This window comes from Felis catus, chromosome B1 (assembly GCF_018350175.1).
Source record: "Felis catus isolate Fca126 chromosome B1, F.catus_Fca126_mat1.0, whole genome shotgun sequence".
NCBI classification, from domain to species: domain Eukaryota; kingdom Metazoa; phylum Chordata; class Mammalia; order Carnivora; family Felidae; genus Felis; species Felis catus.
Window position 1 is genome coordinate 586824 of NC_058371.1, and position 15249 is coordinate 602072.

General features: G+C 50.7%; 1 protein-coding gene and 1 long non-coding RNA gene across 2 annotated transcripts in view; one reads left to right on the forward strand and one right to left on the reverse strand.

Moving 5' to 3' along the window:
* Positions 1-2016: 2016 nt before the first annotated feature.
* The window catches only part of TDRP (testis development related protein), a 37742-nt gene continuing 24509 nt past the window's right edge, over positions 2017-15249 (reverse strand). The window contains exons 3-4 of the mRNA XM_045055161.1: positions 5593-5696; positions 2017-4433 (exon numbers count right to left, since the gene is read on the reverse strand). Of these exons, the coding sequence (XP_044911096.1) occupies positions 4088-4433; positions 5593-5696 (450 nt within the window). The 3' untranslated portion in view covers positions 2017-4087. The remainder of the gene's footprint in view (positions 4434-5592; positions 5697-15249) is intronic.
* LOC109498671 lies at positions 7199-11092 on the forward strand. Its single transcript, XR_006596182.1, has 2 exons — positions 7199-10326; positions 10678-11092. It is a non-coding gene; the product is annotated as an uncharacterized LOC109498671 (long non-coding RNA).

The window sequence follows — 15249 nt, forward strand, 5'->3', positions numbered from 1 at the left end:
AAGGGTTTGAACTGAAAGTCTTACTGGCAGATGACGCACCTGACGAGCCTATATTTTCACCTCTAGATAGCACACACAACCTCACTGCTTCAACCCCTGGGCCTGGGCAGCTGGCTGGTCACAGCCACTTGTGCGCACGGTGACTCTGTTCCACCTGCACGCGGTGCAGACCCTGATCTGGACACAACGTGCCGGAGGAAGGCCTTGCTGCTGCTGACGCCACCACAGTGCTGGAACCAGAGCCTGTGCTCCCAGGGCCAGCCTGGTGCGACCAAAGCACAGTGGAGCTGCCAGCACGAGGTGAGGAGGTAGGGGAGCTCTGAGGGTTTAGGAGGGCCTGCCAAGTGCCCTGTAGAGGGACACCGGGATGCCCAGGCGCTCCCGACACCCACCGAGGGGCTCCGATTGCACAGGCACCTGACGGCACTTACTAAAAGGACCCTCGATGGAAGTCGGTATCCAAGCCGGCCCTGCGGTCACCCCAGGGTCATAGCCTCTGCAGCCACACTCCCAGGAGCAAAGAAATGACAGTTTCACTCCTGTGTTCTCCCAACCAGATGGCCATTAGTGGCCTGAGGCCGCGTCACTGCCCTCACTGCGACTGCCCTGTCTGGTCATCACAGAAAGAAGGGACAGCACAGCACAGTGGGGGTGTTTTGAGAAAGACGACACTCCCGTGACTCCTCCCACAGCATGTTGTTATGATCATCACTGTGCCTAATTTATAAATTACCTGGGCCGGAGCCCAGCATCTTGTGACCAGCCCTCCTGGGACCTGAGCCGTGGCCAGGTGGGAGCCCCTGTGAACCCCTTGTACTGAGGATACAATGCCTCAGTGTGGCCCAGGCTGGGCCCGTGAATGGATCCCGTGGGAGCCCAGCTCCAGGGAACCGACGTCTAGAACCAGCAAGGACCTGCCCACGGCCAGCCTGACAGCAGACAAGTCCTCCACGGCCAGCCCACCCACGCGTGGACGGGGACAGCTCCCCGGCCCCTAGGAGCACACTGAATCGCTCAGGGAATGTCTGACGCCGCCTCCTCAGAGGTTTGCACTGCTTTGCAACAGAACCCACCCCGGGGTTCAGCTCCTCACCCGGGGGACGGTGGGGAACCTTTATTGAAAAGTATCCCATCATTGGTAAAGCGGTCTTAGCCAATTAAGTCTTCGTGGCTTACTGAATAGTGCGCCACCTGCTGGTCTTCTATACAGGCAAAGGAAGAGCCGCTGAGGAATAAGCAGAGAAACCAGGAGACCAGGAGTAAGCAGGAGCAGAGAGCGGGCAGAGGAAGCTCCCAGGATGCACGGGGACCCCCGCACTGCAGGCAGGTTTGGGGGGCAGCCGGGGCGTGGCCCCACGGCTGAGGCAGGGTGTGGACGACCAGGGTGATGGGACACGGACTGGCTCTCCACTGAGACAAGGAAGGGAAACTGCCACTCAGGCACCCATGGATAGGGAAGGAAATCAGTGCCCCCCCACCCCCCCGTGCCTCCCCGAAAGTGCCTGCTCCCTGAGACCCATGGATGTCCGTCCGCGTGCTTCCCCAGCTCTTGAGGTACGTACCTGTCTCCTCTGACACGGGCCACCTTCTCAAAGACTTATGTCTAAGGGATGGTCATCTTTTTAAAAGATAAAGGTGCTGGGGCACCTGGGTGGCTCAGTCAGCTGAGTGTCCCACTCAGGGCATGATCTCACGGTTCGTGGGTTTGAGCCCCATATCAGGCTCTGTGCTGGCAGCTCGGTCTGGAACCTGCTTCAGATTCTGTGTCTCCCTCTTTCTCTGGCCCCCCACCCCGCACCCCACTCTCTCTGAAAAACACTTCGGTGATTAAGTAAAACTGTTGCGGATGTGTTCCTGATGCTTAGCTACATGAAGGGAAAGCCTGCTTATTACGACGCTTTTCTCTTTAAGCCCCAGAGCACGCACACCCCTCCCCCACGCACAGGTGCTGCGACCTGGCTCCTGACAGACTGAGGGCGGAAAAAGGCAGCTATGCAAAAGATACATCTTGGAAACTTAGGTTGAAATTGGCATTTATTTATGAAAAAGTCTACACGTACTGTTTGCATTTTAAAATGAGGTTTAAGGTATCAAGAAAAGTGCCATTAGCTTTATAGTGGTTAAAGTCACCGGAGCATTTACCTTGGAGTAGATGCCAATAGTCATGCAAACTAATAATGAAAGAGGAAATTGATTTTTTTTAAAAACCTCAGCATTAAGAATGAATTCTAACTTTCTTTGAAGCCACTCACTTTCCTTAAAAAAAAACCAGCAACAGTAGGAGGAGCACAGACCACTTTACACAGTGAAGGTGCGTGTTCACAGGCTGCAAACAAAACCCCACATCAAAACCACATTCTCTTTAACCTGTGAACCACACAAAGTTGCTTTGGTAAATTCTGATCAAGGAAAAATACTTTTCTCCCAAAGCACATCAATAAATACATTAAAAACCACAAACATACTTATTTTCATGTAATCAGATGCAACAGAAGAGTTTATTTTTACGTTAATCTTTGCAGACAGGAAAAATGATTTACAGTGCACGCTCCACTTCCCATCTGGCTTTGTCTTCAGATTTGAGAAACAGTATTATGAAGGCGTAGGTGGCCAACCCCACGTCACAGACTTCCACAGCGGTGAGTGACAGGCACTTAGCATCCCCACACGACTCTGCAGCGGCCCACAGGGTGCGACTCACACCTGCCGGCCGGGACACCCCCCCCCCCTCCCCCCCAAACGAGGCAGCTTCGCAGAGCCTCGGACACAGTGTTTATTTCCCCGGGCCTCTGGCTCCCGCTGCAGAATCCTTGCATAAACCCGCCACCGTGGGCATAGCTGGAGGGGACGCGGGGTGGCGGCCTAGCTACCGACCCATTTACCTGAGGAAACAAGGCTTTCCCTGCAACGCGAAACCCCCGGCATTTCAAGGTTCTAACACAAACTGGACCAAACACCACTAAAACGTGCCCCCCTTTCCAGACTTGGTCAGGTAAGCTCCTTGTTCAGTTAGCACAAGACGGGAGAAAGACAGCTACATGGATAGAGGACAGACGGACACCGTTCCCCCTCGGGAGTCCTGCCGTCAGGCCCGCGCGGTGACCCCCAAGAAGGTTAAATGAGCAGCACGGAGGAGGACAGTGTTTTTCACGAGAGGTATGCACAGTGTAACTGGAGGTTTTTGTTTTTAACCCAAAACACCCCTATGCCTTTCCTTTCAAACCACGTTACCTAAGACAGACTGGAGTGCCACCTGCTGTGGAGACCTGTGTGGCCTCCCTTCGAACACCCAACACCTGGACATCACAGAGAGGCACTTGCAGTGTTTTATACAGTTTAAACTCCATCAGCAAGTCGGGATTTGCCAAACACAAGAGTGTCTAAACTCAGTGGCTAAATGGATCCACACTTTACGGTTCCTTAACCTGCAATCAGAGAATGTGAAGATCAAGCCATGAAGTTCAGGACCAGTGACAGGCACGCTTGGTCACCAGCCAGCGCGCACGCGGGTCGAGACCACGGCCACCACCCAGCACGCACACGAGACCCCTCCTCCCAGGGCACAAGACGAAGACGTGTGCACGTGGTGGCATTTCACGCTTGACCAAATGTAGCCTCTGCTTTCCCGGTATCTAAAATGAGAAGAAGTTCAACTTGCTGGGTTAACCGGGTTAAATGCAACTGAACGTGACCTCGGGAAGACTGGTCTGGCGCCCGGATGACAGACTCCTGCTGACGGGAGGACGGCGCGGCTGCTACGGTCTGAGAGTCACAGAGGCGCACGGATGCCACATGCGGGGGGCGGGGGACATGATGAAGACCGCGCGAGGCGGCTCCGCGGCCGGACGCCAAGCTGTGGGGGCTGTCGTGGGGCCGCCTCGGACGCACACACACCCTCTGGGGGCCCCCGCCAAGCCCGCGGAAGGGGACAGTCCAAATGTGGGCACGCAGAGGAGAGCCCCCGCCGTCCACACGAAAGGCCCGGACGCCCCGACGCAAACGGACACGCCGGGAATCAGCAGACCGAGAGCCCGCACGCCACCAGAGGGGCTGCGCGGGCCCCTCTGCGGGGTGGCGTGCCCGCAGGTCACTCCAGCTCCTCCCAGTCGTCGGTCAGGTGGCCTCGGCTCTGCCGTCGGATGCCAACCAGCTTCCCGGCCGACCGGAGGCTCCAGCGCGAGCTGTTCCCCGAGCTGGCCAGGCTGGTGTATTTGCTGCAGCCGCCAGCGCCCTCCTCCCAGCCCGGCCCGGACGGGCGGCCGCTCGCAGGGTCGCCCGGCCCAGCGCTCACGTCCTCCAGAACAAGTCGCGGAGGCTCCCAGCCTTCGATCTCATCTGGCTTCTTCGACTGTATGTTCTGTTTTAAACCCAAATTGTCCCAAAATCCCGATTTCTTCTCTGTCTTCAGCTCTTCCCTCAACCGTAAGTTAGCTCTGCGGGAGACAAGAGGGCAAGTGTCGGTGGCCGCGGCCCTCAGGGCCTCAAGCAGGGTCTGCTGTATACACAGAACATTCTTTGGTGAAAACTTTAAATCATTTAGAAGGGGAACACAAACCTGCAGTGTCAAACTTGAAAGTCAGAAAAGAAAGTCCCTACACGTCAGAGAAACCAAAGGCCGTATTTTAAGGAGACATGCCAGGCGGCACACAGGCAGGGAGCTGGCTCCCAGGGAGACACTCGAGTGTTTTGAGTGCAACAAGAAACGCGGGGTCAAATTCAGAAACACAGGGATGGACATTCCTCTTACCAAATCGGTCTTCAGCAGGTTTATCACACTTAGCAAGCTTGGCTGAAGCGCTGAGTGGGGAACTCGTGGAAACCATGCCCCGTGAAGACGGGACACTGCGGCGGGGGGGGGTGGGGGGGTGGGGGGGGGGCGGCGCGGAGCACCAGGATGTGTGCGTTGCGGGCTGGTCCCACAGCCCGACTGGACCGAGGGGCCCGCGCACACAGTCCAGCCACGGAGGCGTGCGGAGAGGTCACGGCCAGGGTGCCGCCCAGGCGTCCTCGGGCCTCAACTGAGCACCTGGTCTGCGGTCCGGCTCACAGAAACTCCCCTCCAGTCAGACGTGCCGATGGCAATACCACTTAACTGTTGCTGAATTTGGTATTTTCGTGTTTAAATACACTTTTTTAGAATTTCAGTTACGGTAAACGTCAATGTGTCAGTTTAAATATATTCAATTTTCCAAAATCTTTTACAGTTCACCAGTCCTTTGCATTTTTAACTTTTTTCCCTTGATTTTTTAAAGCTAGAATATCTCCAGCACGGCTACAGGCCCTGGAAGGCTAACGCGTTCCACTTACAATTCTGAGTTCAAGAGCTTGTCTGAGGAAATGCCTTCTTCCACTTTTCCATAACCTCTCAAAAGGTCCTTCTAGCCACCCTTGTGACCTTCTCCCAGAAAAACATTTTACTCGTTTTGTCTCCTGAATGTCAAAACTAGTACAACCCACTTCTGTCTACTCCCTGGGGAAGGAAACCCTCCTATCTGCCCGCGAGACGGAGGGACGGACCACAGTTTTGAGGTAATGTCATCTGTGGCACCTGCCTCCCTGGAGACCATAGCACTTGAACCCACGGACACTTACCCTTTGGACTTGGGGGATTTACATCTTTCAAGCAGGTGCTGTTCATCGTCTTTATTAAACAGAGAAGTCACTTCCTTCCAGCCTCGGAAGCTTGCTCCCTGAACCTAGTAAGAGGTTAGAAAAAGATAAAATCTGAGGTAGTAAATAAACAGTAACCATGGAGCTTGAAGTTAGAAAAGAAACCAGCACGGCCTGCCTTCCTCCGCCGTGTCTGCACACGGGCAGTTCCCCCCGGCTGTAGGTGACCACAGAGGTCACACACATGGCACCCGCGACCAGCATGTCCAGGCCGCCCAACTTCACAGCACGTTGTAAGAATCCCTCGCCGAGGTCAAGTGAGATTTATCCCTGGGATGTGAGAATGGTTCAAATATGCAAGTTGATAAACACAGTCCTTCACAAATGAAAGAATCAAAGGAAACAATCTTACCTCAGTAGATGCAAAAAAAAAGTATTTAACAAAATGCAACACCCACTCATGATTAAAAACTCAACAAATTCGGTATAGAAGGAACAGAACAACCGAGTAAAGGTACTAAATGACAAGGCCACAGCTAACATCGCACTCAATGGTGAAAGGCCGAAAGCTTCTCTCAGATCAAACACGAAACAAGGATGCTCACCCCTGTTCAACCTAGCAATGGATGTCCTAGCTAGGGCAACTGGACAAGGAAAAGGAGGAAGGGGCGTCAGAACTGGAAAGGATTATGTGAAACTGTCTCTGTTTGCAGAATACATGATTTTATACACAGAAAACCCCAGACTCCAGCAAACCACTGTCCGGTCTAATCCACGACTTCAGTGCATCTGCAGCGTGCAAATTGACACTCAGAATTCAGTAACCTTTCTTTATGTTAACAGTGAATTTTCTAAAAAGGAAATAAAATGCTCCCCTTTACAACAGCATCAAAAACAATAAACTACTTAACAATAAATTTAATCAACCGGTGAAAGAGCTCTACACTGAAAACTACAAGACACTGGCGAAAGAAAAGTGAAGAGGACAGGAAGAGAGAGTATCCTCTGTTCAGGGACTCCAGCGATACTGCCCAAATCTCCATACTTCGCAAAGCTGACTACACACTCAGTGTGATCCCTGAATGATTCCAATGGTATTTTTTTTTTGACAAACAATCCTAAAAATGTGTACAGAACCACAAAAGACCCCAGATAGCCAAACCACTAAGAAAGAAAAAGTGGGAAGCTCCACGCTCCTGGATTACGAAGCTGGCATAATAAGACCCCATGGCACTGGCAAAGACACAAGGACATACAGGGAACAGAACCAGCAGCCCAGAAATAAACCCTTACACACAGTCACCTAGTACCTAATGAGAGCCGTTAACATTCAGTGTAGAAAAGACAAGTTTCCTCAGTAAAAGTTTTCGGGAAAACTGGCCCACTGTCTTGTAGCACTCACAAAAATTAGCTAGAAATGCATTAAAGACTTAAATTAAAGACTGGAAAACCATACGGGGCACCTGGGTGGCCCAGCTGGTTGAGCATCCAACTTCAGCTCAGCTCATGATCACGGTTCATGGGTTCGAGCCCTGTGTCAGGCTCTGTGCTGACAACTCAGAGCCTGGAGCCTGCTTCAGATTCTGTGTCTCCCTCTCTCTGTGCCCCTCCCCTGCTCACGCTGTGTGTCTCTCTCAAAAATAAACATTTAAAAAATTTTTGAAGGAAAGAAAAAGAGACTGGAAAATCATGGAAGTCCTAGAAGAGAACAGGACAAAGCCCCTTGACATGGGTCGTGGTGATGCCTTTTGAGTGTGACACCTAAGGAAGGCACAAGCAATGAAAGCAAGACTACACAACTGGGACCAAACCAGAGTCTGCACAGAACAAATGACCAGCAAAATGAAAAAACAAACAAACAAACAAAAAAAAAAAACCCCAGCCTGCAGAATAAGGAAAAAATGTGCAAACCATGTAGCTGATAAGGTGGTAATATCCAAAATATATAAAGAACTCTACCTTAATAACAACAAAACAATAATCCTATTTTAAAGTGGGGAAAAGATCTGAATAGGAACTTTTCCAAGGCCACGTACACACTAAGGTGCCCCACGTCACCCCTCACCAGGGAGATACGAGGCACTTCTGTCACAATGTCCGGACTCAAACACTAGAAGCTGCAGGTGCTGGTGAGGATGGGGAGAAACCACTGGTGGGAAGGTACCTGGGTGCAGCCACTGTGGAAAACTGTGTAGAGGTTTCTCAAACGACTGAAAATGGAAGTACCGTGTGATCCAGCATTTCACTCCAAGGAGGCAAAACCGACACCGAAGGGGCACCCGCACCCCGTTTTCAGAGCAGCACGAGCATTATTCACAAGAGCCAAGACAAGGAAATAGCCTGAGTTTCCACTGACGCATGAAGGAAACGTAGTACACACACAAGGGAACAGCATTCAGCCATAAAACAAGAAGGAAGTCCCGCTGTTTGTGACAACGTGGATGGACCTCGAAGGGATTGTACCAACGGAGAAATCAGAGAAACACAAGTACTGGGATCTCACTTGTTAATGGCATCTTAAAAACAAACTCAAGAAAAAAGCGAACAGATTTGTGGATACTGGAGGCACAGTGAGGGGGTGCGGAATTGGAGGAAGGGATCCAGTGGTACAAACTCCCAGCTGGAAGATAAGGAAGTACTGAGGTGCAACGTACGACATGGGGACACGGCCGAGTCTGTGATACATCCTAAAAGTTCTATGAAAAGAAAAAACATCTTTCCTTCTCACGTAGGTGACACGATGTCGCTGTGCCCAGAATTCCAGCCGCCGTGCTGCACGTCTGGTGCTCAGCGGTGCTGTCTGCAGCGACACGTCCATAAAATGAGAAATAAAACAAGGGAACCTGCAAACTTCACCTCCTTGGATCAGGATACAGACCCTTATCCATGCCATCCTTCAAACTTCAGTCTCACGCTTCATTATCTCCAACGAGATGCCCCCAAATTACTTGGAAACCAAATAGTCATCTGCATTGTCTTCGGTTGCTCCTCAGGCAATAAAATGCTAGGCTGAAGTGCTTTAGTTACCCCAAGGCAGCAAGGGCAAACTCTTTAATTCCTGGCATCATGAGCAACCCCAGAAGCACCTGTTCACGGTACTGAGAAAGCAGCGGCTACTGTCCCCAGGGGCCTGCTGCACCTCTTGGTCCAAAATGTACCAATACACAGATTTTACCACAACAGGAAAAACTACACCAACACTGAATGGTGATGGGGGCGTCTGGGGGGCTCAGTCAGCTAAGTGCCTGACTCTTGATCTCAGTTCAGGTCATCATCTCACAGTTCATGGCATGAAGCCCCGAGTCAGGGTCTGTGCTGACAGTGCAGAGCCTGCTTGGGATTTTCTCTCTCTCTGTCTCTGTCCCTCCCCTGCTCGCATGTGCAAACACTCTCTCAAAATAAATAAACCTAAAAAAAAAAAAGAAAACCAAAACCCTGAATGGTGACGGATGAGCCACACCATTTCATTGGAGAGGACAAAGGGAATATTATACCAAAATACCTCTGAAAAACAGGAACTAATGCAGGGACCCCAAAGAAGAATACGACACAACACACTGGTTAAGTCCCACACATGCCACGTAACCTGTGGGCACTGGTTCCGTCCATCTCCTGCGTAATGCCAATACTTTAATAAAAGCAATTAAATGTGTGTACTTTTTCAAGGTATTTGAGTTCACAGGGGATTTTTAGGGGAGAAAGTTAAAAATCGTTGGGTCAGGTATGCCAATATTAGGAGATCACTGTTGTAATTATATGGTGAGAGTTCAAGGTCAGTGTGTAAGTCACCAGGTGTGCAGTGTGTGACCTGGTGCGAGTGACTTACGTACATGAACCCACGAGTGCTCTGATGCCCAGAATCGCTCGCACGCTAAACGCATCTCCTGGTGTCGACACAGAAGAACCGGAGAACCACGTTCCCAGCCATGGCGGATCGCACGCGGGGCTCCCGGGTCGCACTGTGCACCCAGGGAAGGGAGGTGACGGTGTGTGTGTTGGCGTCAAGGCCACGGGAACCTCCCCAGAGCCTCTCCTTGGCATCAGCATCAGCCAGCGTGTGCTCACTCTGCCTGAAAGCCGTGGAGACGACACCTGCTCTACAGCCTCGCTCCCAAGCTACGAGCGGCCCACGCGGGAATGGGCACGGGCTGCCGTGTCTCAAGGAACATGGAGAGCCACAGCCAGGCCAAGGGTTCCAATTATGATGTCATTTTCAGAGACTTTTTCTAGACCATTCTAAACTTGAGAACTCACAATAATCTTACGTTTACACACCCAGAGGTTACTGACACACTGGTAATCCTGGAGAAAATGCTTTCACCACCCAGTTCAGGCCTCTAGGTCAAACTGTGAATCCATATCCCCGGCTCTGTAGAGCTGTCGGGCCACAGGGACAATTCTGACCGGGACACTCAGCAGCCCACAGGAAGCGCACGCTGAAAATACCGTAGAGGGACGTGGTCTGACTCCCGCTGGCGTGGAGAGAAGCTCGGAGGCCGCGCCGGGGAGGCAGAGACCTGGCCTTCCTGGCAGAGGGAGGCAGTGGGCCAGTGTGAAGCCGAGAGGGGCAGCCCGGTTCCCAAGCCCTGCTTGTCCCCACTGTCCCACCTGGAGGACCGGATGACAGAGATGTCTTGGGTACACGCAGACGCAAAGGCAATGGTGACAAGCATCCCTCCCTCCACTGAGGGCATGTGGCTAACCGGGGTCCTTGAGGTGGGTAAGAGTGAGATGGGCCGGCCCTCCGCCCGAAACAAGGGGCCACGGGCCGCCCTGCTGGAGAGCCGGCCTTCTGAGACACCAGGGGCGCCCACCGATGGCCCTCGGTCAGGCTGGGGTGAAGCGTGAGTGGCACACACGGTCCCGAGACCAGCACAGTAAGCGACCGTGTCCTGCACAGGTGCTCCCTGGGGGCCCGCGGGTCAAAGGCACTTGTAACCCACAGGGCGCAGGAGCCGTACGCGGCCACTCACTCTGAGGTGCACAGTCCCGTGGCCGTGCCCACGGACGGGACACACACAGGAACTCAGGACCCTGAGATGTGTGTGCACGTCTCTTCTTTCACAGATCCCGAGCATCCACACCAGCTCTGAACCGTTCACGTGGGTGGAAGGGAAGACGGAAGCCTGGGATTCAGAGGAAAGCGCATCTTTGTGTGGACGAGGCCAGTGAACAAGAAAACACACTCTGTAGTCCCAAACAGGGTCCAAACCCAATGCCCGTCAGCAGAGGGCTCAGTGAGACAGCAGGGTGCGTCTGCACCCAGCTAGAAGGGCCCACGGGTGCGACCATGACACTGCCAGCAACATGTGCACACGAATCACAAAGGCAGAATGCCAACAGTCCCCACTCCCTACCGGGTGGTGCCCCTGTACGTGCAGGTGCAGCCATGTCTAGTCTTTATACAGTTACGTGTACGTGTTCACGTACATGTCCTGATGGAGCCATCCCTGCATGGGGCATTAAAGTTTTTATATGTTTACACCTGTCTTTTAGACGTGTATCTTCTATGCCAACAGCACAGCAAGGAAAGAACTGGTTGGCTGGCAAATTAAAAAGAGACTCCTTGTTCACCCTTTGAGTGTCTTAGTTTGGGCAGCGGAACAGACCACAGACGGAGCGGCTCACCCAACACTTAATCCTCCCAGTGCTGGAGGCCGGACGGGCAGATCTGGGCTCAGGTGAGGGTCCACCTCCTCCTGGTGCACAGACAGTGTCTTCCCTGTGTCCCCGTGTGGAGGAGGAAGGGCCAGGAGCGCCGTGGGGTCTCCTCTGTAAGGACCCTAACCCCATCACGGAGGCTGCACCCTCATGACCTCCTCTCCTCACAAAGCCCCCCTTCTGAACTGTCACCTTGGGGCTTAGGTTTCACCGAATGAAATCGAGGGGGACACAGACACAGCCCATAGCACTAGTGAACGTATAATCCACCAAAAACGTACGTGTCTTGAGCTGCTGTCCTAAGACCTGGTAAGTTGGTGTCCCTCCTCTGGGCCACAAAGGCAGCAAGTAACTGGGTCACTGTTTTCTCAGTTCTCTCTGGGGATTATGACCTGACCCCATCCTGGCTGCACAGAAGAGGAAGTAATTCACCTTGTATCACATCTGAACTCCTGCCAGATCAGCAGACTGGCACAGGCTCCCGTCGCAGCAACCCCTCTCAGCCCCTCCCACCTGTGGGAAGGGGCAGGAAAGAGGGCACACGGTGCCCCACACACAGCGACCCTCAGGCGGCCCAGGAAGTGAAAGACAGGCAGAGCCCTCCACGTGGCCTGTCCTCCTGGTCCTTAGGGAAACACAGCTCACCAGGAAAGCAGGGAAGACAGGGCAGGGGTTGGGGCGGGTGGGCAGGCAGGGCAAATCAAAATGCAGATGAGGACACGAAAAGGAGACCAGACATTACTGAAAAGATACGAAGTCAAATGGGAGAAGAACCACGTGCAAGAGAGAAAGGTTTAGGACAAAACGAATGTAAACGCTGTTGCGTCCAGATGCGAGTTTCACGAGGAAACACAAGACGATGGTGGGGAACGCCAGCCGCAGCAGTGCCCCCGGCACAGAACAAAACCTCTTCTCAAGCCCACACGCACACACGTGGGGACAAAGGACAGCACGCACGTTTACACCTGCTGAGAAAGACCGGTTCCAGGAGTGTGGCAAGAGCCCATGTTTTCAGCACGCCTCTGGGCAGCAGTGGAGGCCGGAGGGAGACGTCCTAAGGGACAATAACTGCGTCTAGAATTTTGTGCCACAGGTGACATGTGAAAGCAAAAAAACGCAACAAGAAATAAGAGCCACTCTCCGACCGTGGAAAGCGTCTCTCATGCTGCAGAGGAGCTCGTCCTGTAAGTGCTCCACTCTAAATTGGCCGAACAAGGAGGGGACCGTTCACACACACAGCATGCACTCTCTACAGAACTCCTAGCCCATATACTGCAGAGTGAGCACTGAACTCGGAAGCGCGGAATCCAGTGTCTTGAGGGAAAGCTTAAAACATTAAAAGTGATAAATTCTGAAGAGCAAAAATTATGGTGGAGAGAGAACGAGTTGGGAACTGCTTCTTTTACTTGTAACTTTATAGGTCTTTTTTAACTGGAAAAATAAAAAACAAGAAAAACACTAGGAACGGTTGGCATATATAATAACATCGAGTGACCTCTCCCAGCCTGGCACTCAGACAACAGAGAAAAATAACAGGCATCCAGATTGACAAGGAAGAAGTAAACTTTCACTATTTGCAGATGACAGGATACTCTATGGAGAAAATGTGAAAGACTCCACCAAAAAATGGTTACAACTGATAAAATAAATTCAGGAAAGTGGCAGGATACAAAATCAACATAAAGAAATCTGTTGCATTTCTATGTACCAATAATAAGGCAGCAAAAACATAAATTAGGAAAATAATTCCACTTACAAATGCACCAAAAATAATAAGATACCCAGAAATAAACCTAACCAAAGAGGTAAAAGATCTGTACTCTGGAAACTATAAAACACTGATAAAAGAAACTGAAGAAGACACAAAGAAATGCAAGGACATCCCATGCTCATGGATAGGAAGGACAAATATTGTTAAAATGTCAATACTACCCCAAAACAATCTACAGAATTAATGCAATCCCTATCAAAATACCAAGAGCATTCTTCACAGAGCTAGAACAAACAATCCTAAAATTTGTATGGAACCACAAAAGACCCCAAATAGCTGAAGAAATCTTGAAAAAGAAAAGTAAAGCTGGAGGCATCACCATTCAACTTCGAGTTATATTACAAAGCTATAGTGATAGAAACAGTATGGTACTGGCACAGAAATAGGAAGTACATCAATACAACAGAATAGAAAACCCAGAAATGGACCCACAACTATATGGCCAACTCATCTTCGACAAAGCAGGAAAGAATTTGATGGAAAAAAAGACCGTCTCTTCAACAAATGGTGCTAGGAAAACTGGAGGGTGGCATGCAGAAGAATGAAGAACTGGACCACTTTCTTAACACCATACACAAAAATAAATTCAAAATGAATGAAAGTCCTAAATATGAGGCAGGAAACTATCAAAATCCTAGACAAGAACACAGGCAGCTACCTCTTTGACAACGGCCACAGTAACTTTACGAGACACGTCTCCGTAGGCAAGGGAAACAAAAGCAAAAGTAAACTACTGGGACTATATCAAAATAAAAAGCTTTTGCACAGTGAAGGTAACAACAAAACTAAAGGCAACTTTGCAAATGATATAGCCAAAAAGGAGTTAGAACCCAACCTACATAAAAAATTTATCAAGGGCGCCTGGGTGGCTCAGTCGGTTAAGTGTCCAGGTCTTGATGTCGGCTCAGGTGGTTATCTCACCGTTAGTGAGTCTGAGCCCTGCATCAGGCCCTGTGCTGACAGTTCAGAGCCTGTTTGGGATTTCTCTCTCCCTCTCTCTGTCTCTGCCCCTCCTCAGCTTGCTCACTCGCTCGCTCTCAATAAATAAATAAATACATACATACATACATACATACATACAAAAAAAGAACTTCTCAAACTGGACATCCAAAAAAGCAATTAAAATATAAGAAGACATGAATAGAGAATTTTCCAAAGATGAGGTACAGACAGCCAACAGACACATGAAAAGATGCTTGACATCACTCATCATCAGGGAAACGCAAATCAAAACTACAATGAGAGATCACCTCACACCTGTCGGAATGGCTAATAAATTAGCAACACAGGAAACCAGTGTTAGCGAGGATGTGGAGAGAAAAAAACCCTCTTGCACTGTTGGTAGGAATGCAACCTGGTACAGCCACAATACTGAGGGTCCTCAAAAAGTTAAAAATAGAACTACCTGATATTCAGCAACTGCACTAGGTTCTTGCCCAAAGAATGCAAAAATGCTAATTCAAAGGGATACATGCACCTGGATGTTTACAGCAGCATTACCTACAACAGCAAAACTATGGAAGCAGCCAAGTGTCCATCGCCTGATGACACACACATGCACACACACACACTAGAATGTCACTCGGCCATTAAAAAGAATTAACGATGTGGATGGAGCTGAAGAGGATAATGCCTAAGTGAAAGAAATCAGCAAGAGAAAGACAACTTAGGATTTCACTCAGATGTGGAATTTGGGAAACAAACCAGCAAAGGAGAAAGAGAGAGAGACAAACCAAAAAAGAGACTCTTAACTCCAGAGAACACACGGGTGGTCACCAGAGGGGAGGGGGGAGGGGGAGGGAAGCAGGTGTTGGGGACAAAGGATTCACTTGTGGTGAGGGCACCGGGTGTGGTGTGGACGTGCAAGGTCACTGTATTGCACACCTGGAACTAATATTACACTGTGTGTTAACTACACCGGAATTAAGATAAAAACTTTAAAAAATCCAGCCTTCAACATGAGTTTTATAAAACTAAAAACAGCCAAGTAGAAAAATGGGCACAACAAAGGAAAAGCCAGTCTCTGGACACATGGTGTCCAGAGATGGTGACCTGGGAGCTGCCTGGGAGACCTGGGTCTCAGCCTCGCCACCTCAGGTCAGCCCTGCAAGTTCACTGTATCCATGGGGGTGGAAGAACAAAGGATCTCGGTGCCGGCTGAGCTGCTGTCATTTAAATAGCTCTCCCGTTCTGCCCGTTCTGCCCCG